Consider the following 24446-nt stretch of genomic DNA (forward strand, 5'->3'; position numbering starts at 1 on the left):
AGTTTTGGAATAAGAAGAGTCTTTGTTATTGCTAGTGGCATTCTCTCCTGCCATTCAAAGCTGCGTTATCCAAAAAAAAATGACTACGGATACATTTCCCCCTCCACCATGATCTAATAAGAATAAAAGCTTATCTATCCCTAGCAAACTGCCAATTACTGTGGCTAGAAATGCCATAATCAGTGATAGTTAAGACTTTTGGAATATTCTTTGAACCAAAGAATTCAATCCCCTAAGTAGCTGGCACAGGGCCCCCTTTGAGAAACAGTGCCAAGGGCAGCAGGGCTCAGTCTGCAGCTGCGGGTCAAGAATGGCCGGGCCAGGCAGAGTGTCACGGGAGGAGGCCCGTGCACACGACGCACACTCACACGTGCAGCATGACACGGGACAAGCAGGGCTCTGGCAGTGGCTCTCCCCACCGTCCGCCCCACCGGGGTGACGAGGCACGAGCTCCGCAGGACAAGGCTTGCTGCAACTGGGACCCTCGGGGGCTGGGGGCGCGTCCAAACCCTCGGCAGGCAGACGGGGGGAAAACCCTCTGGGAAATCCGAAGTATTCCCCAAGGTGGCATCTTCCCACCTCCACTGCATGCAGGAATCTCTGCTCTGACACAGTCACTTAGGTTTCAAGTACACAGCACACTGGAAAGACAAGCAATTTGTGGGCAAAGCAGACCTACAATAACCAAGGTCAGAAATCAGTCCTGCCCAGAGGTCAGTGTGAGTAAGAATGCCTGGCCTTGGACAGAAAGGCGAAGCCTTCTCCACAGTGAGACGGCAAGTGACAGCAGAAATGTCCCAGAGCTCCGCCGCGTGGCCTGATCCTGAGACGACTAAGACACACATCACGTGACACCTCGGAAGAGACGCGGGCAAGGGGGCTGCCGACCTGGGGGCTGGATAACAGTGCAGCGCAGAGCTCCATCCTATAGCCTCGCCACTTCCGCATGTGTCCCAAATGCTCCATGATGAGAAGTTTAATAAGCAAAGTCATTTAATCTCTTTCTTGAAAAAAAAAGCAGGGCTAGACCCACCTGTAATTTCTCTAGCTTTGTGCGTGTGCATCTGTGTGTGCGTGTGCCCGTGCGGGTAAACTGCGTGCATATGTGTGAGGTGTGTGTGTGTGCGCGTGTATGTGGGCACGTGTGAGTGTGGACTGTGTGTGAGTGCCCGTATGAACGTGAAGCGTGTGCATGTGTGTGACTTCACGTGCGCGCCTGTGTGGATCGTGGGGACAGTGGAGGAAAGCAGGATCCCGGTCCTCACAGGGAGAACGCACGCACGTGAAGCCAGCCCACAGTTCCACGAAGCCCGCGTCCAGCATACGTTCCTTCCACTCGGAGCCCAAGGACCAGTCGAAAATTCTCAGGAGAGGCTGAGCCGTGAGGTCCAGAGCAGCAGCAAAATCCCAAGACTCTCTAAAACCCCATCTCCCTGGACCTCCACCCACCAGGGGCAGCCTGCAGGGCACCTGAGGGGGTCCCACAAAGGTGGGATCGGCCAGTCAGCAAGGAGCGACGCGTGGGCCCTGGCTCCACTGAAGGTAACATCGTACCTGGAAAGCGTGAGAGGTGCAGACACCTGGACCTGCGTAGAAAACCAGGGCCCCGTCTAGGGGTGCCTGCAGCTTCCATATGCCATTTCCAGGCCTCCTCGTTCCCCACTAATCAAAGCCTTACACCCAACCCAGCACACCCAGGCCTCAAGCCACCCTACCGGGGAATGCAGGGCCACCCTACCGGGGAATGCAGGACTCCGCGATTCAGGGTCCCCAGACGTCCATGACAGCCTGAAAACCCCAGCCCATCTATGAACTACCCTCAGAAAAGAAGCCAGAAAAATTCTCAAGGCCAGGCATGTGCCCTCACCCCTATCCCCACCCCCTCTCTGCCACTAAAAAAAGCAGTACGTCGATGTGATTGGAAAGAAGGGATCATTTGTTGTGGAGAAAGGGCTGTGAGATGGCCAGGACAAAATTACCGAATTCTTATCTGAAACCAAATTCTTAAGAGCTATTTTTCTATAATTAAAAACATGGATTTCATAGCTCCTCAGTTTATTCTTCAGATGAAAACTATACACCCTATCGAAAAGCATCTAGCAGCCGTTTCTTAAGCGTTCCGTTTCTGTGGCCGCGGTCCAAAGCAGTCCCCTCCCATGTACATCATTCAACGTGGGCCAATTCGGCTCCAGAAGCCCCATGGGAGAGCAATGCAACACTTACCTTGGCTTCACATTTCTTGTGGCAGGAGTACTTGCAGGCTGCAAGAGAAGGAGAAAGAATGTGTGTGTGCTGAGCAGTCTCTCAGTACTTTCTACATCTCCAAATTCTCAATCCTTGGAGAACGTCCGGACTGAGGGAGGTTTTTCACTTAGACACCTTAGACACGACGCCAAGTTCAACAGAGTGTGGGATGGATGGACACGGCGTCCAAGAACCCAGCCACCCTCTGCAGTGTCAGCGACGGCCCAGAGGGCGCAGGTGGGGACGCTGGGGAGCAGTTACAAACACACTGGCTTTTCCAGGGGTTCAGGCGGCCAAATCAGGGCCTTGCAGGAGAAAGGCGGTGAACCTGAGCAGTAGAAAGCATCCGTGTTTGGCTGGAAATCACAGCTTCTCCCTGAAGAAAGGAGAGAAACTTGAAAGTGCCCCAGAAGACTCGGGACTGGCGCCTTTAAATTAGTCAGAAATTGGACATTTGAGTTCCACGCTCCTTCCACTTCCGGACAACTTAAGAACTGACTGTCAGAACAAATCCACGTCTAAATTCCTGCAGGGGATCCTTCAACCCAGGCCATTGTGTGGACTGAGAGAGGCATGTGTTGGTTCGGAGGCCCTAACAATGCAGATAGAGCCGGAACCAATGTGGATTTCACAGGCCCGCCGTCCAGAGGCTGCAGCTGTGCTGACAGGACATGAAAGGCTTCACCCACACCGCACTGGCTCGGGGCACGGGGGCCTGCCTGCCGATGCTTCCAGGCAGAGGCAGCAGGGCAGCGAGACAGCACAGAATGAAGCCACTGCACCAGATAAGCCCAGTGCAAGCTCCCATGGGGGCTCCAAGCGGGCATCCATCTGGCGAACCCGTGGGGCAGCTGTGAGATGGGGAACAGGGACCTGGGCTTAGGGGCACGGGACCTGGGGGCTTCCTGGCCCTGTCCAGCTGGGCTGCTCTAGGCAGGACCAGTGACCTCTCTGGGCCTCTTTCCTCTCCCAGGGTTATCGTGATGCCAAAACGGAATCGTTCACGGGACGCTGCTTTGAAACTGCAAAGCACAATGTCAACGTATAGAAGTGTGTGGTCCTGGAAGAATAAGGCCTTGGAGGTCAGGAGACGGGCCCAAAATCCTGGTTAGCGCTTCGAGGCCCAAACTTTTCACCAACCACCCCCCCCCCCCCCACCGTATCTTCCCCCTCTCTTGTGTATGAGCTGAGGACAGAAAGCCGGAACTCGTAGTCTACCTAGGCCCGAATGAGGGTACAACAAAGTAACAAAAACAGCCCGTGCCTGGGGGGTGGTCCCTGGAACTCCAGCAGGGAAGAGCCAGGGTTATTATCTTTGCAAGATCTATTTTTTGAACTCTCTCTGTGCATCTGAGGTTTGTGAAATTATTCACAAAAACAAATATTTATTCTACATTTTCTAACGGGTCCCCCCTTCCCCCCCGCAAAGGCGATGAGTGATTTTCTAATTGAGATAAGCTGGCCATGGGAATAAAAGAGGCTTTCACACCAGATTAAAATCTCAGACAGAGGACAGCCAGGGGCCAGAGGCCAGCCGGAAGGACTGAGATAGAGAGAAAGGCAGTTGAGGGGCCCTTTGGCCTTTGGGAAAGTGAAAATTAGCAGAAATGCAGGTGAAGACTTCCCCCTGCCCCAAAGGAAGCTCTGTCCACACACGCTGGATGGGGCAGGCCTGTCCACTCAGCAGGCAGGACAGGAGCACGACCTCCCGCGGCTGTCAGCCGGGAGATGGCCTCAGGGATCCTCCTGGCACCTGTGACCCCGCGCAGTCCCCTCACAGTGACAGAGCTGATCGTGCGCCGAGGCAGGATGGCACAGGGCATGGCGAGTGACCTCCGCCCTGGTCTCCCGGATCGCCCCTCTGAGGGGAGCCTGGCCCACGCTGTGAGGCGTTGAGGCAGCCCTGGGGAGGTGGCCCACCTGAAGGAACTGAGACCTCCCGCCAGCAGGCAGCTCCACCCTGCCAGCCAGCCGTGCGTGCGAGGGAGCCAGCTGGGAAGTGGGTCCTCCGGCCTCGGGAGAGCTTTCAGATGAGGCAGCCTCTTAAGGGATCCTGAGCCAGTGCTGCCGGCCCACGTGATTCCCAAATTCCTGATCCACAGAAGCAGTGAGAAGAGAACCTACTGTCACGGTAAGTCACTAACTTTGGGGGTAACTGCTTATGCAGCAGCAGATCGACAAACCAATTCAACCCAAAAAGGGCTGTGGTCGGTGGAAAGCAGGATGACAGCGGTGTGACACATTCATGGTGGACGGCCCACTGGGCCACGAGAGAGCCTCAGGCCGTTATAGGGCAAATCATCACATTCACAAAGCTTAACTGATCATAGTGAATTGCATAAACCACCCGCGCGCTAAGGCGGGGGTCCTGAGAGGTGAACCCACCGTTCCTGGGATGTAATCAGGTGACCCCACGGTATTATGAACTTTCCACCCAAATGCCAGCAGTGTGGATGGCCCCTCAGGTTTTCCTCAGAGTAGCAATTCACCCTCAGCTTGTGGGAGCTGTGGGCGACCCCAAGCGAAATGCTTCCCGCGTGTTCCTTGCCTTCAATCCTCGGGACCACCGTCAGAGAGAAACTGGGCAAGTGCCAGGACCCAGCAGGGCCTATGCAGGCTGGCATTCCAGCCCGTATCTGCCCCCACTTTTCACCCCGCCACACACTGCCTTTCCAACATATTATAAACACTGACGGGAACAGCGTCCAGACCAGGTTTCCAATCCTGTTGCCCACAGTAGCAAGGGCAGCTCCTCAGCACAGATGCGACATCCAGCACTCCCAGCCTCTCCGGCTCCAGCACCTCGGACACACCCTCCTCAGACTGCGAGTGCCGCCGCCTCCTCCAGGAAGCCCTCCCTCCCTCCACCCTGCCCCGCCAGGCAAGGCTAAGTGCCTGACAGGGTTGCGGGAGCCCTGGCCACATTTCTCCCTCCAGCACCCATCCCATCGTGCATCATTTCAAAGTAGTTTCTGTGCGTCCATATCTCCTGACCAGGCCAAGCTCATCCAGGGAAGGTATCATCTGTTGTGTACCTCCAGCTTCCCGAAACAGCGACATGACAGGAGGGACAGAGGCTAACAGACTGAGCGCCCACCATGGACAGTCTGATCACAGCTCTCATCCCACAGCCACCACCAAATGTCACCATATCCCACAAAGGCGCTACAGATCTTCTGCCTAATTCCTGATGGGAGCCTGGAGCTCATGGATGAGACCTGGGGTGTCATTCCCTGGACAACGGCGTACGACCCTTCTCTGTTCCGAGTCCGCTTTCAGAAGCCAGTGCCCAGCAGGACCACACAGGGCGGGAGCCTCTTCACCCGACTGCCCCTCTGTGCAGCACAGCCCCGAGGATAAAGGAAGGCCCCGGAAGGCACCAGAACTTCCCCAACAGAATGCACCCCCCCAACTGCAGAGGCCAAAATGTACATGAAAAGACAGAATGTACACGTTTACTCTGACCGTCAGCTTCTCCTCTACCCCTTCTCTCAGGAGCCAGCCACTGGCAGCTCCTACTTTGCTGGTTTTTTCTCCGCTTTACTGAGGTACAGTTGACAAAGCTGTATGTATTTAAAGTGTACAGTATGATGATTTGATATACATACACACTGCAACATTCACCACAGTCAAGTCAATTAACACATCCATCACCTCACATAGTCACCATTTTGTGTGTGTGGTGAGAACACTTAAGATCTACACTCTCAGCAGCGTGCAAGTACACAAAACAGTGGTGTTAACTACGGGCACCACGCCGTACATGACATCCCCAGAACCAATTCGCCTTATGACTGGAAGTTTGTACCCTTCGACCAACACCTCTCCATTTCTCCAGCCCCCAGTCCCTGGCAACCGCTCTCCTACTCTCTGTTTCTATGAGTTTTCTTTTTTTTCAGATTCCACATATAAATGATACCATACAGTATTTATCTTTCTCTGTCTGACTTAGCATAATGCCCTCAAGGCCCATCCATTATACCTGAATATTTCATTATTCATACACACACATACACACATATACATACACCCACCACATTTTCATTATCCAGTCGTGCACTGATGGACACTTAGGTTGTTTCCATGTCTTGGCTATTGTAAATAATGCTGCAATCAGCACGGGAGTGTAGACATCTCTTCAAGATACTGATTTTGTTTCCTCTGGATATATTCCCAGGAGTGGAATTGCTGGATCATATGGTAATTCTATTTTTCACTTTTTTTTTTTTTTTTTTTTTTTTTGCGGTACGCGGGCCTCTCACTGTTGTGGCCTCTCCCGTTGCGGAGCACAGGCTCCGGACACGCAGGCTCAGCGGCCATGGCTCACGGGCCCAGCTGCTCTGTGGCATGTGGGATCTTCCCGGACCGGGGCACGAACCCATGTCCCCTGCATCGACAGGCGGACTCCCAACCACTGCGCCACCAGGGAAGCCCTATTTTTCACTTTTTGAGGAACCTCCATACTGTTTTCCACAGTGGCTGAACCAATTTACATTCCCACCACCAGTGTAGGAGGGTTCCCTTTTCTCTCCATCCTCGCCAAAGCCTGTTTTTTCTTGTCTTTTTGATGATAGCCATTCTGACGGGCGCGAGGTGTTATCTCATCATGGTTTTGATCTGCATTTCCCTCAGCATTAGTGATGTAGAACACCTCTGCATGTACCTGTTGGCCACTTACATGTCTTCTTTGGAAACTAAACTTCAAGAAACTAGCATTCGATTTTTGGTGTAATATCAAAAGAGAACATGCTTTCTTTTCCAAATACGTATCTGTATAGAGCTGGATTTTCTTCAAATACTTCAACCAAAACAACGTTTTGTCCATGTTTTCTGATGGATAATTTTAGGTGTCAACTTCACTAAGCCACAAGATGCCCAGATATTTGCTTAAACATTATTCTGGGTGTGTCTGGGAGGGTGTTTCTGGATAAGGAAAATATTGGGAATTGCAGACTGAGGGTCAATCCACTGAGGGTCTGAACAGAATAAAAGGGGGAGTAGGAAAGAATTCTTTCTCCCTCCCTGACTGTCTTCAAGCTGGTACATCGGTCTTCTCCTGTCTTGGGACTATGACTCCGAAAGGAACTACACAGTGGCTGTCCTGGGTCACAGCTTGCCGACTACAGGTGGGACTTAGCCTCCATACTGTGTGGACCAATTCCTTACAGTAAATTTCCTTCTCCATATACATCCTGTTGGTTCTTTTTTGCTGAAGAACTTTAACTGATACCGTGGGGAAAAACACTGAATGCAGACACAGCTAGGAAGATCCAGCCTCTTAAGTCACACAAAGCATGTGTCATATGTATATATGCAAAACAATGCCACTCCTCTCATTGTACGTAATGAGGAGTAGGACAAAGGGATACCAAAGACTTGTTTCTGCCATGAAAAAAGAAGTTACTGAAGCAATAAAGAAGAAAATTTATATCCACAAATAAAATATTGAGTACTATTGAAAAATCATAACTTCTAAAGAGCTAATATGGGACAATGCTTATAACAGGCAAGGTGAAAAGATATAAAACTATGTACAGTACAAACTCTGTAAAAACAGACATGTGCCATGGGCTGGTCCTCATGTGAGAACGCGGCATAGGGGAAAGACATCGTCATACTCAGTTACAAAAGGACGAGCGAGCTCCACAATAAATCATGCTGGAAAAACCAGCTCGCTCATGAAAAATAACCTAAATAACATGAATTCCAGATGAATCAACCATGAAATTGTGAAACTGGATGAGAACTGGAAAAGCAGAAATGGATATTAGAATAAAGTACGGTAGAACAACGTTATGACCATAGAGAAGGGAAGGCATTCTTAAATAGAAACAAAAACAGAAATGAAATGAAATGACGGGTAGATTTGAATAAGCGGAACCTTAAAACTCTCACATGACAAACACTCCACAAACAAAATTAGGCAAGCAACTGCTCGCAATGTTTGCAATACGTAAGTTGGAATTGGTAAGGAACTGACATTTCTGTAGGTCAACATCCATCAAAAATCCGCAAAAGTCCTGCCTAATTTAATGATAGAAAGCTTAATATTATAATATAATGAATTCTTAGAAATCAAGAAGAAAAATTATCTAAGTTTTTAAATGAGCCAAGGACTTGAAAGGCTAGTTTACTAAATAAACACGACAGACATCTTTTCTGTATTTGTTTAGATGCTGCGCCTCAGTGATAACCAGACGAATGAAAACCGTTAATAAAGCGAGACACCGTTTTTCATCCATTGACTTGCAAAAATGAAAAGCAGAGAGCAGTCAAGCGAAAGAGTGGGTTGAGCTCAAGGCCAAGGTCCAGGGTAGACTCCCTGACGCTCCCTCAGCATTTCCCATCAGGAGCCTTTCTCCACCCTGGGAGGGGGTATGTTCCCAGTGCATTTCTCATGAGTTTCCTGCAATTAATGACACACGAATCCTCACCTCCACAAGTCTGGGGTCTGCATTCCACACTCGGCTCCCTGGTCAAACAGGGGCTTCCAACGTCATGGGGAGGAATCCGCTCCCATAGCAGCCGCTGCCCAGAGCGTCTGGCTCTGAAACGCCCCACATTGTTCCACGTTGTCTTGGAACTGCTATTCTCCCGACGTCTCCAGGAGCCTTGGGAAGCCAGGCCACTGGCTTACGGGCCTGTCATACAATACTCTACACATATTTACCAAGAGAGAGACGAGCCCCGGGCGTCACCTCTGCTTCTCCTGCCTCTGCCCTCAAGCTCACCAGCTTATCCTCGTCCACAGTCACCAGCTACATGTGACGGGGGACCGGACGCCCACAGCAGGGGGCAGAGGGCCCAACGCCACATTCGCTGCTTGGCCACTCGCTCCTCTTCCCTGCCTTGTTGGTCATCACTGCCACCACGTCCTGCGGTTCTAATTCAGCACCTGACACAAAGCAGCGCTGACTATCACACTTACCGATCTGCCCATCCAGCCCTAAGCTTTGTCTATTTATCCCTTAGGATATGGTAGACAGTGACGGCCTGACAGACAGGACTCCGCCCTCCGCCTCGGAGCTCCCCCCTCACAGGTCACAACTTTTTCACCTTTTTATTCTAGCGGGTGCTTAACATGTGTTCCGTTAACTGAAGGGGGAAAGTCATTATCAAATATTCCTCACGAAACCCCCTCCGTGCCCTTTTCCCTCTGGTTTCGCTCCTTTTCTCAACCTTCATTCCCTTCAGGCTCCTCCCTACGATCGAGAAGCGTTTCTTTATTTTTTTCCATTCCAGTCTGTTCTCTCCTATTCCATTATTAGATCCAGGCTTGATCTGACACTGCATCCTCTCTGGACCCATCTCCCCCGTGGGGCCAAATCTCGCAGAACTCACAGTTCTCGACACCCAGGAAAAGACTCGCCCGCTGAGGTCTAGAACGCCAAGATCCACCACGCGGGCTTCCCTGGTGGCGCAGTGGTTGAGAGTCCGCCTGCCGATGCAGGGGACGCGGGTTCGTGCCCCGGTCCGGGAGGATCCCACATGCCGCGGAGAGGCTGGGCCCGTGAGCCATGGCCGCTGGGCCTGCACGTCCAGAGCCTGTGCTCCACAACGGGAGAGGCCACAGCAGTGAGAGGCCCGCGTACCGCAAAAAAAAAAAAAAAAAAAAAAAAAGATCCACCACGCCAGCGCCCTCAAGTGTGGGTCTGCAGCAAGACCGTCCGTGGAAACTGGGCCACGTAAGCCACCCGAGGGATCTTGGTGGAGCAGTGAGGAGAGGTCACCTGTTCAAAGCCCTGGCTGGTGGGGAGGGCAGAGCAGGAACCGCTTCAGCGGGGTTCTGAGCAGCAGAAGGCAAACCACACCAGACACTTAACCCATCACTCACCGGCCATCTGAAGCTTTCCCTGTAGCTACAGTTTGAGAAGTAGGGGTAAGGGAGCCTCGATGTGCAAACGACAGCTGCTTAAAAATTAAATTTTTTCGGGCTTCCCTGGTGGCGCAGCGGTTGAGAGTCTGCCTGCCGATGCAGGGGACGCGGGTTCGTGCCCCGGTCCGGGAGGATCCCACATGCCGCGGAGCGGCTGGGCCCGTGAGCCATGGCCGCTGGGCCTGCGCGTCCGGAGCCTGTGCTCCACAACGGGAGAGGCCACAACAGTGAGAGGCCCGTGTACCGCAAAAAAAAAAAAAAAAAATTAAACTTTTTCTTCTAAGTTAACCACATAAAAAACTTGTGGCAAAATAGGTTAATAGGTGAAAATAAGGGACTTGAGGGTCAGGAAGGAACTAGAAAAAAACAGTAAAAATATGAAGCCCGAGTCACAGAAGACACACCTAACTCTTCTCCACCATCACCAATGTCACCATGACCAACAGGAATAACAATGCCGACACGGTCGTCATCACTAACACTACTGGACACTTCCTTGAGCCAATCAATGTTCTTTGTGTTCCTCGTGCATTTCATCTGTTACTCACAATGACTCTAAAAGAGAATTCAAGCACAGGGTGGCAGGGCAGGAACCCTGGCAGCCTGTCTCCAGGGTCCATGCTCCCCTCCACCATGCCCTGCTGCTTCTCCAGAAATGAACCAAAGGAAGGGTCTCTTCGCCGAGACCCCACACAGCTTGTGCGTGGTTACTGAGAGAAGACACATGATGTCTACAGGCAGCACACACACACGGCCTCGACGTGCACATGTATATGACATACATCTAAACTACAAGGAGAGGAAACGACTATACTGTCCGAGTGTTTCACGGTACCTGTATAGCTTACTGACAAAAGGAAGAAATCCTAGACATTAACTACTCGACACGCAAATTGTAAAGGTCACCAAATTCAGGGCCGGGAAAGGGGCCTGTCCAGGGCCACAGCGACTTCTGCAGGAGCCAACCACTGACCCTGCCAGGCCCCGTCTACACCCGCAGAGACTCTGCCGGGCTCCCAGTCCAGCAGCAGCCCCACTTCACACACGGTGGCATCCGTGAGAGGCAGACTGTCACAACCACCCTGGGATGGAGTCTTGCATCTCCCGCACACAGCAGTTTAATTTAAGAAGGTAACGTCTAAAGGACTCCTGGCACATAGAGTTCTTTCCTTCTCAGAAAAGAGTAGCTACTGTTTATTCACACAATTATTACAGTTAGGTACATAAATACGATAATCCGTTGAGTATTCTCATAGGTGTTTAAATTCCACCGTATGAAGTTCTAGAAAACCTTTTTCTGAAGAGAAATCGGCAGACATCTCACTAACAGTGATACAGGCGAGTTCCCAGCCCCTCAATGCACATGGGCCCAAGGGGTGACACTCAGCACATTAGGAACGGCCTCCATGCAGGACCCAGAAATCAGGACTTGATGCCTGCACGGGCACCCGCCACTGGGCTTCCTTCCACACCGCCCACGGCCTGCCCTGGAACCCACGTGGGGCCCCGGGCACACAGGCATCCCTGATGTCAGCGGGCCTCCCCACCAAGTCCTGGGCCTTGGCCCTCACGCAGACCTGCTCCCGGTTACTTCTCCAAGTAGCGCAGCTCTCCGGGGCCCACGTCCAGGCGGCTGAGTCCTTGGGCCAAGGACGTGGCTTCCCCAAGCCACACAGGCCCCAGAGGTGGCCTCTGCGAGCCAGCGGTCCCGGCCACGTGCTTCAGGGCAGCAAATGCCACCACCCGGCCACGAGGGATGGACCCAGGGCCCCTCAGGGAGAGTCCGTACGCATCCCCTCGGCTGGAGGGCTCGGAACAGAGGAACGTGGCCTTGAGATAACACAATGAGAGGCCAGGTGTGCACACAGCGAGCGTGGCACATCTGCTAGGGCATACGCACCGGGAAGGGAAGCGTGAGAGAGGAGCTGCCCCGGGACCCGCGCCCAACCCCTGATCTGTTTCCTTTGCCTCCAAACTATGCAAACCGTCCCAGCCAAGCGCTGGGGCGACACACGGGCGCGGGCGCCTTAGGGTCACGTTGTGTTTGCCCTGGCTTCCCTGCACAGGAGACAGTGGCAGAGTGTCCCTGAGGGGAAATGAGACGTGGAGATGAACCCCCCTGAGGGAGAGGGCACCTACGGGACAGTTGTCAGTGAATGATTTTCTTCAAGGAAAAGAAAACTAGGTGGGTCAAAAAAGTGATCTCCATGGGGCTACATTGTGAGATAAAACGTAACCACACAGCGATTCTTAGAGCAGAGAAGTGTGGGCCACACAGGTCACGAGACAGCACTGCACAAGGCCGGACCGTCACCGCCCTGCCGCCCTCCCGCCCTTCCGTGTTGGGCACGCACAGGGTCCTCGGGGCCAAAACGGCCCCAGGCAGCACAGCACGCAGTGGGATCCTGAGGTCTGGCTGCCCTCCCCCAACAGAATTCCAGAGGGTGCACAAGCAGGTGCATGCACAACCACGTGCCATCCACACCAGTCCGACAGGCCCCTTGGTCCTCCCTGACATCTCACACACTACACACTAAAAATGCCCTAAAACAGACCGTTAAGAGTCAAAGGATAATCTGGGACCCCTGCTGGCCCCTATGGGCCTGGGAAGCTGCAGGACAGGGAGGGAGGCACAAGCCCGGACATGCACTCTCACGCCAAGCCCTGGACGGTGCTGGGGGCCGTGAGCATCCTCGGGACCAAGCAGGGAGCCAGGCCCTGGCCTGAGAGGAGAGCCTGGCTGCTGGGCACCGCCGTCTCCAAGCTGGTCAGATCTCACTGCTTCTATTTGCTTTGAAAAGAATAACTGTCTCTTGTAGGTGGTTAGAGCAGAGGCACTGAGATTTTAAAAAGGACATTTGGGATAGCTCCTTAGTCAGCTCGGGCCTCAGCTGTGCAGAGATGAGAAGGAAACTGGCTCTCCACAGAGACAATCTGTCACAACCAGGCCGTGTTAAACGTATGTGGGAAACAGAGCCCTTGCGCCTATGGAGCTAAACCACCGTCACTTGTGCTCATGACCTGCACGTGTGGACGGCAGCCAGCCAAGGACCCCGGGTGTCACCCACGTGGGAATCGCCCATGGCACATTCAGTTGGGGGCATTGAGGCAAAAGAATCCTCACGGCAACTGCAAAGCTAAGTACCAGAACGTGGGCTAAGCACCTCACACCCGTCTCATTCGGACCTCGCACCAGCCGTCCAGAGGAGGAATGGTTACAACCCACGTCATGGACTCACAGCAGGAGACTTTGCCCCTGACAGACTCAGAGCACCAGCTTGTGCTCCTAGCCCAGCCACGTCTCTGTCACACCCTCCTCTACGTTTCCGTGTGTGTGCATATGCGCCTGTGAGCACGTGTCCATGTGTGTTTGCACATGCACACGTGTGTGTTCGTGTACGTACACACCCATGCATGCCTGCTGATGTGGGGAGAGGGCCCATGCTGAGGAGGCCTGGCGCTGGATCCATGTCCCATGTGCACCTCCACAGGTGACCCCTCAGCCCCCGGGGCCCGGCTCACCCTTTCTACATGGAGAGGAGACACCAGGCCCCGTGAGACGGGCTGCATCCAGGGACAAGGTGAGAGGGCCATGCGCTCTGAGAAGCAGGTGTGTCAACTTTGAAAGAGAGACCCCTGGGGGGCCGGGGAGGGAGGGGCCTTCTGGCATCCCCACGAGGCCGCAGCGGGGGAAGGACAGGTGGGAGCTGGTGATGTGCTGACGGCACCAGGGCACCATCATCACTGACCGTGGAGGGGCCCTTCAGAGGAGGGGCCACAGCTGCCTCCTGCCCGCTCTTGGGTCCCAACGAAGTGTGACCATCGTGCATCCTTCCTCGAGGCTGCCCAACCCCAAAGCAGCCATCAGGGACCGTGTGCCAGGGTGTCCACAGGCGGGAAAGGGAGCCTGGAGGCAGCCCTGAAAACGTTCTATGGAGGAAATCCTAAACCCACCGGTGATGAGAAGCCCCGGAACAGCCCAAAGCCTTCTGCCAGGTCCCCCAACCTGCCTCCACTCTGTGACACAGAACCACGGTTCTAGGGTTCAAGGGAAACAAGAGACGTCCTGCTCACATGTCCCTTAGACAGATTTACTAACGTGAAAGCACAAAAAGTAGCAAGTTGCCTTGATTACCTGGGGTTTGAGCACCAAAGAGTGAAGCTGGTGGCTGTTTACCGACAGGAGCAATGCCTGACCACACGCTGAAAGGGCAGGAACGCGATGACCCTCACTCAAAAGAGCCGAAAGTTTTCATCTGTAAACTCTGGTAAGGGATCAGAAAGTAGAAAAACCCGAGCTCCCGACACTACAGGGCAGACGGAAGGTACGTCATGAGCCACTCATTGCTGCGCCCTCTCCCACAGGACTAGCTTTGCTCTTGCTGGAAACATTTCTCCTGAGTGCATATCTGTGTAAATATGGTCAGTCCCGGTCCAGTGAGGACAGGGGGAAACTCAGGCTGAGATGGGGAATTCCGCGATTTAACTTTTGGAAACTCCTGCAAGAAGGTTTCATTTTGGTTTTTTGTTTGTTTACTTGCTTCAGTTTCATCAACATGGGAACGATAAACGCGGACTCACCTCGGCATGAAATCCCTTGACCTTCGATAATCTGTTTGCAAACCCCACAGACTCTGGCTTTTTTAAAGGCCTTGTTCTTAAAACTGTGCAGACTCGAAGTTAATTCTTCTGGCTGAAAAAGTAGAGAGAGAAAGTGTCAGCTCTTCCATTCGTCGTCCGTTTGCTCTTTCTTTTCCCTTTCAGGAGATGATAAATCCAGCCGAGTTAGTGAAGGGTTGAAACAGGAACTTGACCAGGCAAACAGAAAAGAACAAGACAGCACCCTGCCAAGGCTGGGATCCCAGGGGCCTGGGATGCCCCGTCAGCACGCCCGGTGCCAGGGCCCTGGTGGCGGCCCACACGCTACCAGTTCATAATGGCCTGGGTGAAGGGCTTATGTGATTGCGTATTAGCTTACAAACTGCAGGCTTACAGCCACTGCTTCTGTGACAAAGGAATCCACATGCATTCCCAGAATCTTAACGCTTCTTCCTCTGGAAGAAACGATCAGCAAACAGCACAATTATAGCAGAGGTCACTAACCAACTGGTCTTCCTGGCCACTTAGCCTCTCTGAACTGCTGTACTGAGGAGAAGCTGTCACCAGACCAGGGTGACAAGATAGCAGCTCCTCCTTAAACCTGGTACAGAACTGAACCCATTACACACACCGGCACTGGGACGAGGGGAAACACACACGCACCAAATCCGTGTTTGTAGAGTCAAGGCTCACAGCGGTTGCTGAGGATCTTATAAAAATTCAATTTGCCTTCGAAACCAAACACCAATCATATTCCCATTTGCTGATACGTGACAGTGTATTCTAGCGTAACCTGTATCCACATGGACTCACAGAGGCCATGACTCACACCAGAATAGCTCAAATTCATTAAGATGACATGTTACCGAGAATGGGAGACAAATGGTACAACTACTTTGGAAAACGGCTTGACGATTTCTTATACATATTTTTAAACCTACACCAATCTTATGACTCAGCAATTCCACTCTTACAGACACCAAGATACATACGTCCACAAAGACACGAGCAATAACGATCAGAGCCACCTTATTTAAAACTGCCCCAAACAGGAAGTAACCCAAATGCCCATCACAAGGAGCCTGGATAAACAAACCATGGTATATTCATAAAATGGAATATCATTTGGGTATACACAAGAGCAAGCTACTCATACATGTAACATCACGGATGAACATCAAAAGCATTATTACGCTAAATGAAAGAAGTCAGACACGAGCACACAGTGAATGATTCTCTTCATAGGGTGTTCATGAACAAGTAAATCAACCTATCTAGTGCCTCAGAGGCAGGAAAAAAATTAGGTGAGCTCTACGAATGCCCCAAACTCCTACATGGAGAAAGCTTCCAGGATGCAGAGAGGGAAGGGGGAACCAGCGTACTACATGGATTGAAGGAAAGGAGTTAAGAATTCAGGCTGGGGCTTCCCTGGTGGCGCAGTGGTTGAGAGTCCTCCTGCCGATGCAGGGGACACGGGTTCGTGCCCCGGTCTGGGAGGATCCCACATGCCGCGGAGCCACTGGGCCCATGAGCCATGGCCACTGAGCCTGCGCGTCCAGAGCCTGTGCTCCGCAACGGGAGAGGCCGCAGCAGTGAGAGGCCTACCGCCAAAAAACAAACTTCCTAGGATATACAAAAGCTGAAAGCTGAAATAATTTATCACCAGCTGACACGTACATAAGACATGTTAAAGACAGACTGGGCGAAAGGAAAATGATATCAGATGGAAATACAGCTTTACACAAAAGAATGAACACCACTAGAAACGGTAATTACATGGACAAATATGTAAGATTTTTCACTTATTACTTAAAACTCACTAAAAGAAAATTAACTGTTTAAACAAAAACTAATAATGATGTGATGTGAGGTTTAACATAAGTAGAAGTAAAATTTATGATAAAATAGCACAAAACTCAGGAAAGGAGAAATGGTAGTATACTACAGTAAGACTCTCATAATATACGTGAAGTGATAACACTATCACTTGAAGGTAGACTGTGACAAGCTAAAAAAGTATAATATAAACCTTAAAGCAACTACTAAAATAATGAGTTATAGGTAATAATACAACAAAGAAGATAAAACAAAGTTATTTTAAAAGTTCAATTAACTTAAAATGATAAAAAAAAGAGAAAAAGCTGTAATAAAGAACAGGTGAGAGGAATGGAAAACAAGTAGCAAGATGATAGATTTAAACCTCACCATATTAGTAATCACATTAATGTAAATAGTTTAAATCTCTTAATTAAAAGGCAGGGATTATCAGATTATTTTTTTTCCCAAAAAAGACAAAGGATAGAAAAAATATACAATGATAATGTTAATCAAAGGAAAGCTGAAATGACTATATTAATAACAAAGTCGATTCTAGATTAAAGAACATTCCCAATGATATAGAAAGGCACTGTATAATGATGAAAGGGTAAAAGCAACAAGAGAATATAACAAACCTGAACAGTTATGTATCTAATAACAAAACTTTCAAAACATATGAAACAAGAACTGACAGAATTGCAAACAGAGATAGGCAAACATACACAGTCTGAAATTTCATTACCCCTTGTTATAGACTGAACTGTGTCCCCCAAAATTTCATATATTGAAGCCCTAAGCTCCAATGTGACCATATTTGAAGATGGGGCCTTTCAAGAGGTAATCAACATTAAATGAGGCCATAAGGGTAGGAAACTAACCCAAGAGGGCTGGTGTCCTTATATGAAGAAGAGACACTAGGGAAGCTTTGCACACAGAGGAAAGTTCATGTGAGGACACAGTGAGAAGGTGACCATCTACAAACTAAGGAAAGAGGCCTTGGGAAAAATCAAACCTGTCAATACCTTGATCTGGGACTTCCAGCCTCCTGAACTGTAAGAAAATAAATTTCTGTTGTTTAAGCCACCCAACCTGTGTTATTTTATTATGGCAGCCCTAGGAAACTAACATACCCTTTCTCAATAATTAATAATTATTTTTATCAATAATAATAATTGATAATTATTGCAGAAAATGAGCAAGGATACATAAGCTTTGAACAATATTATCAAAAACTTGACCTAATTGACATTTATAGAACATTTGACCTAACAGCAGCAGAATACACATTGTTTTCAAATGCATATGGAATATTTAGCAAGGTAGACCATATTCTGGGACATAAAACAAGTCTAAATAAATTTAAAAGTATTCAAGTCATACTAAATGTGTTCTCTGACCACAGTGGGATTAAATTAGGAATCAGAAACAGAAAGATCTCAGTAAAATTCCCCAAGTATTTGGAAACTAAATAACACACTTCTAAGTAGTGCGTAAGTTGATACATCACAGCTAACTGGGTTTCTCCCAAGAATGCAAGTTTGGTTGGTTTTACATTCAAATGTCAATCAATTAACTAAAACAAAACAAAACACAACAACAACAACAAAAAAACCTCTTATAAAATCTAACTTCCATTTCCTGGTAAAAAAGCCAAATAGGAATAACAAGGGACTTCCTCAACTTCATAAAATTGTCTATGTGAAACCTACAGCAAACATCATACTTAACGATGAAAGACTAAATGCATTCCCTTTAAGATCTGAAACAAGGCAAGGTTTTCTGCAATCAATATTTCTATTTAACCTTGTCCCAGAAGTTCTAATCAGTGCAATCAGGCAAGAAAAGTAAATAAGAGGTATCCAGTTTGGGAAGGAGAAAGTAAAAACTGTCTTTAATCACTGATGACATCACTGCTTATGGAGAAAACGCTGATGAAATCTATGAAGAAGCTCCAGAACTAACAAGTGAGCTTAGCAAAGATGAAGGATACAAGATCAAGGAATGTACAAGCTGATTGTATTTCTACATACCAGCAATAAACATCCAGAAATTGAAATTCGAAAAATATTACCATTTATATTAGTATGAAAAATATGAAATTCTTAGGGATAAATCTAACAAGACTGCAAAAGACCTCTAAACTAAAAACTACAAAACACTGTGGAAAGAAATTCAAGAAGATATAAATAGATGGAGAGATATACCATGTTCATGGGTCAGAAGACTCAATGTAATTAAGACACAATTCTTCCCATAGAATCTGTAGATTCAACAAAATCTCAATCAAAATCCCAGAAGGTTCTTTTTTTATAATTGGCAAACTGATTCTACAATTCATATTTAAATGCAAAGCACTTAAAACTCCCAAAACGACTTTGAAGGCTGCACATATTTAAGTGTACAGTGTGATGTTTTCTATTATATTTTGAAAATGTGTCTTTAGTATGAAAACATTAAACTAAAGAGTTTCAAAGAAAGTGTGTTCTTGGGATTCTACGTAACTAATAAACATGAGGTACTGAATGAACACCTTGAATCCTAATTTTCAACAAAGCAAACGCTCCTCTGATACTGATAAAAGGAAAAGCAAATACGCAGCACACAGACCACAGCCCCGTATTCCTTGACCAACGGCTGACAAGGAGAACCCCACGTGCAACTACTAATGGACTGGAATTGGCAGAGAACCCTTTCCGACATGCCATTCCAACTTTAAAGCATGCTTTGCCCATCCCCAAACTTTCCCCTGCTATTCAAATTGTCGAGAATGCTGGTAACTTCTAGTTTTCTGTTGTGACCATTTCTAGTCCCACCCTCCCCCAAGTCCTTCCTGACCACTTCAAGTTCCTGAGGAATCCTACAGCAGTCTCATCACTCAATCATATCCCCTGGTGTTGATCTTGTCAAGCCTGTCAAAGGAGGCAAAGTGTCCTGCCCCAAGCAGCAGTCTTCTCGCCGGTTCTGCCACCTGCAGTACGAGCTCTATGACCCAGGGCAAGTCATACCTCTCTTCAAGGGAAAGGATACCGCCCCCTCCTACCTATTAACCAAGCTACTGTAAATAGTCAAATGCTACGGCAGGTACCAGTTATGAACGCTGGCCGTCTATGGGAATCACTTGGGCAGAGTTTTTAAAACAGCGGTGCCTAAGCTCCACCCCAGACCAATTAAAACAGATTATCTGGAGGTGGGACCAGACGACAAATTTTTTCAAATCTCCTCCAGGGATTCTGAGCTGCAGCTGGGACTGAGAGCCTCCACGACATAATGGACCACACTATAAGAAGCTATTCCTCCTACGTGGTAAGGCACTGTTATTACGTGCTTGTTCACATGTCTGTTTCTGGTTTTCTCAAGAGACGGTATACTGTTTGATAGCAGGGCTCTTGTACTCCATGCCTATAAAAGAGGGACGAAGGTACCGCTATCATGAAGTTCATGACACTGGCAGGGCCCTTCTGTGCTGTAACCACTGCTCAACAAACGGGGCACCAGCATGCAAGATCAAGACCACACAGCCAACAGATAAGGGATATGGGCTCAGACCCAGTCTCCACCCGGGTCTCATGCTCAGACAGGAGTCAGCATTCAAGTAGCTGACAAACACAGCCCTCTATCGTAATCCCGCAGCTGGTACGTACTCGCCCCCTCCCTCATATTTCAGTTACTTGTTTACACGCCTTCTCTCCTGTGTCATTTCCTAGAGGCAGGACACCAGGCGCTTATCCATGTGTCTTACGAGGCCCCTGCACAGTGCCTGGCAGACAGTGAACCACGGACCCTCAATTAATATTTGTTGACTGAATGAACTGGCCGTATTCTGTGGGCCAGCGGGGTAGACTGTGACCTTTTATTCCCTGCAAATACCTTTATTATAACGAGGGAGAAAGAGGCACTGTGTTCCTGTGATAGTCTTGCGGGCTGGGCGACAGCTAGAAGCCTGGAGGAAGGAAACAGCAGAGGTGCTGTAGGGAGGCCGAAGCCATTTCAATGGCTGGATGGCGGAGGAATTCATTTCAGATAGTGTAATAACATCTGCTCACGCTTCATCTGTACATAACATCTCCATTGTGAAGTGAGCCTAGACAGGATTAGACTGCCTTTGTTTTCACCTGATACTGTGCTTTCATTTCTCCCAAAGAGGCGGGGCCAGTGAGTGCAGGGGGGAGGGGGGAGACGGGGAGGGGGGAGGGGGGAGACGGGGAGGGGGGAGGGGGGAGACGGGGAGGGGGGAGGGGAGGCCAAAACGCTGCAGCATTTAGCAGGCTCAGTTCAGGAATCTAAATTGCATTTAATTGTTAGGAGCAGGCAGTTGGAAGGGTAGAGAGCAAGGCTGCGGGTTCCACAAGGACTCCCTGAGGGGTTCAGGGTAATTAGTGCCGGTCTTGATTGTGAGGTCTCTTTTTAGAAAGAAAAATCTCTGCAGAATTGAGCGAGTTTAAGTGCTCCACAGCAGCGCAGAAGGGTAACCTTCTGCTCTGCGAAAATGCAAAACCTCACAGACCTCTCTGCTAGGTTCTCTGGGCTAATGTTCCGGAAGCAACAGTTACCCACACAAAGGCTAAATTAGCACAATCCAGCTATATTTTCCTTCCAGGAAAGAGGATTTAGGTGTGGGTTTTCATACCTGGAAGCTTTCAGTAGCATTCTGGGGGGGGGCAGATACTGAGCAAAAACACCAAGCAACTTGACTCTGAAGTTAAACGCGAAAAAAACTTCCTGCATAGGCAGAGTGGACCTCAAACCTCTGGGGTGTTCCTGCCCAGAGATGTTTCCACCCACCAGCAGCCACAGGACCCAGGGTTCAGGGACACCCTCTGCATACCACACACTGTCCCTAAGCTTCCCAGCAATAGTGTTTGTTAAACTAAAAACAGAATGCAGCACAACTCAAAGTGATGTGAAGTAGCTGACATTTTGACAAACTCTCACTCCTCAGAACCTTACATAAATTTCCGGGAAGACGAATGCAATAAATGCCTAATTATTAGACTCAGAGAAAGGACTGCTGAACCTAGTAAGGAGCCGCCTCCCGGCATCTGCTCTGTTTAATTCAAACGCCATGGAGGACCGTCCCAGGACCAGGTATCGTTACATGGCTCTGGTTAACTTACATTTCTGCAACAATGCTAGTGCACCCTCACATACCCATAGAGCTAAGCACCCTCTTCCTTTGCAAGAAACACAGGCTACGAAGCGAGTCCGCGAAATTGCCAATGTCCTACTTCCATTCCAGGAAAGGAGTCCAAGGAAGTGTGTTCAAGAGGGAGTTGAATCAGAAAATTAAGCCAGAACTGTCCCCCACCCCATGTGGGCTCACCAGGGCGCCGCCGGCCTCCCACCAGGCAAAGCCCTGCTCTCCCTCTCTCTTCCTTTCCTGCGCAAGTAACACGCGCATACAAGGGCACACGCGGGGGGACACGCGCGCGGAAGTGCACACGCGCGCACAAACAAGGACACACGCGCACTCGCGGACACATGAGCACGCGCAGAGACAAGGGCACAGGAGTGAACGAACGTGCACGCGCAAACAAGAGTGCACGGGCACCCGTACACACTTGCACGTCGGCACTCAGACTGGGGTACGCGGGCACACACAAGCACACGCGCACACCAACCCAAAAGTGCCCCCACCCCGTCCCAGCGCCTGGCGCGCCCGCGTCGCCGCTCCCAGCACCCTGACCCTTGCTCCAGCGCCCCTCCCCCGTCTCGGGGCTCCCACTCACCTGGCGCCGGTGCCGGCGCACCCGCGCGCCGCGCGCGCACCCTCCAGGCGGCCCGGGTGTCAGGGCGCGCAGCCGCATGGCCGCCCTGGCCCGCGGAGAGCCGGGCCGGGCGAGGAAGGCAGAGGCAGGCGCGGACACCTCTCCGGCGGCGGTGCCAGGCAGGTATGCCTCCTGAGCCCCTGCGCCTCGGCGTCAGGAAAAGTTCGACCCCGTGAGCCCCGGAAAGAAGCGGCCGCCAACTCCAAGTCCACTCTGCCGTCAGAAGTCAGATGCCGGGAACAAAAGCCAGAAGAGTGAGCGCACGGTCCCCCGGCGCCCCTCCATCTGACACGAATTAGCCCTCCCTCCCCCACCCCAGACGCAGCTCCAGAGAGGAGGCAAAAGGCTTCTCAGCCAAACCCGGGAAAAGTGGAGAAGAAACGCCTCCTAGGGCAGGGCTGGGGGGCAAACCTTCCATTGCCCTCCGTCGCCCTCCGCCCTCCCACTGGATTTACCCCCGCCTCTGGCTGGAGTACAGCTTGACTAGGATTTCAGACCTCTCCAAGAATGCAGGCCCTGGGGCTTAAAATCAAAACCCGCAGGCTCTTTGCCTTCGGGGATTTTAAAATCTTGTATACTGTCCAGTAAACCTGCATCTGTAATGGTCAGTATCACTGGTAATCTACACTGCTAGCAAACAGTGGCTTTGGAGTGCAAAGAAGGAAAACTCTCATGCAGAAAGGCCTCTTTCCAATTTGCTTCTTCAACTAAGGAAAGCAAGCATTAGCAGCCTTGCCAAAGAGGGTTGAGAACCAGGTAGAGGTCCCAGCAAGCTCAAAGTGAACGGTTATGGCGCCTGGCACACCTGGGGTCTGGGATCCACCGCACCCCTCCGTCCCCTTCCCATCCAGAGTGCCATCCAGCTCCCAGCAAAGCACAACCCGTTTTCCTCTCTGGGTCTGTGATTTTAGAAGGAAATGAAAAGCCTGTTCTTAATGTTTTTTTAAGGAGATGGAGGTGACTGGGATGGTGGGGTCCAGGTGTCACACGAAGAGGTAGTCAGACACCTGGAAAGTGGAAGGGTCACTTCGCCTGAAGGACAGCCCAGAGGGGTGGGTGGGCATGATCCACAGACAGAATGGCCCTGTTTCGATGCCTGTCAGACCCCACAGGACTGACTTGTCTTGGGCTGGGGTCGTGGAGCAGTGGATCTAAGCTTTCCACCATGGAAAGCTCTGGCAACCCACTCCTGGGAAAGGCTCCCTTGATCGTGGACATGTTCAGCTGAGGCCACGTCCTCCCTTCCGTGGGGTCCTGTAGAGAAGGTCCATGCACAGTAGCACATGGCCTCGGGAGCTGTATGGCCTCAGCCATAGCGGAACTGTGTGCCCTAGTGGCTTGGCCGGCCTCCACGCCCAGCCCAGGGTGCGATACTAATGACCTGTGTTGGTGTAACACTTCAGATCTTCAACTCCGCTTGCAACTCCAAATGTCTTAGCTTCGGAGAGCAGTCTGGGTGGGCTAGACCTGGGCCTTTATGGTTAACACATGTGCGAATTCCAGCCATCAATTCAAAGGCCAGCATTAACCTCTCAGGTTCTGGCACTGAATACCCATCTTTCCATTTCTGGGGTGGAATAGCAAAGCTGCTCTTCAACTTTCAAACACACACACACACACACACACACACACACACACACACACACAAAACAACAGGAACACACCATTCTGATTCCTTGCCTGGCAGCCACCCATTCATTCTCATTTCCCTCCATCCTTCAGATAAGATGATTATTCATCTGTCTCTATAGTCATTTGTTCGTTTGTTCGTTAATTCATTTTCTAGATTCATTCATTATTATTCACTTTTCCTATAGAGTAGTTAAACTTTAGTTTTTGCAAACATCTCTCAGGGCTATTTCTTCATAGGTGTCCCTCACCCCCATGTGACTGCAGGATCCCTAAGAACGCACATCTGTATCAGATTCATTTGAGTCCCCAACATCTAACACAAGATGGAGCCCAGAGCCGTGTCTGCAAGCTGAGCTAGAAGCACATGATTCTGCTGTCTGGGGGCGCACGGTGCAAACACTTCTTCCAGACGTCAGCTGGATCTCTCACCAGTCTCACCCATGGAACCAGCAGAAGGAACCTGAATCCCAGCAAAGAACAGGTAACTCCCAGAATGATAAAGCTCCTTGAAC

The 24446-nt window shown here is 50.3% G+C and overlaps 1 protein-coding gene across 4 annotated transcripts in view; it reads right to left on the reverse strand.

Annotated features, from left to right (window-relative positions):
* The window catches only part of TNS3 (tensin 3), a 332998-nt gene that overhangs the window by 170484 nt on the left and 138068 nt on the right, over nt 1-24446 (reverse strand). For 3 of the 4 annotated variants that reach the window (XM_060304905.1, XM_030871279.2, XM_030871276.2), the window contains exons 2-3: nt 14702-14813; nt 2224-2261 (exon numbers count right to left, since the gene is read on the reverse strand). Coding sequence is in view for 1 of the 4 variants with exons in the window: in XM_060304903.2 (XP_060160886.1) it covers nt 2224-2261; nt 14702-14813; nt 22264-22341 (228 nt within the window). In the remaining 3 variants the exon portion in view is untranslated. Of the gene's footprint in view, nt 1-2223; nt 2262-14701; nt 14814-22263; nt 22357-24446 lie in introns of those variants that run through there. The other variant, XM_060304903.2, reaches the window with a different exon arrangement.

This window comes from Globicephala melas, chromosome 9 (assembly GCF_963455315.2).
Source record: "Globicephala melas chromosome 9, mGloMel1.2, whole genome shotgun sequence".
Classification (NCBI taxonomy): Eukaryota; Metazoa; Chordata; class Mammalia; order Artiodactyla; family Delphinidae; genus Globicephala; species Globicephala melas.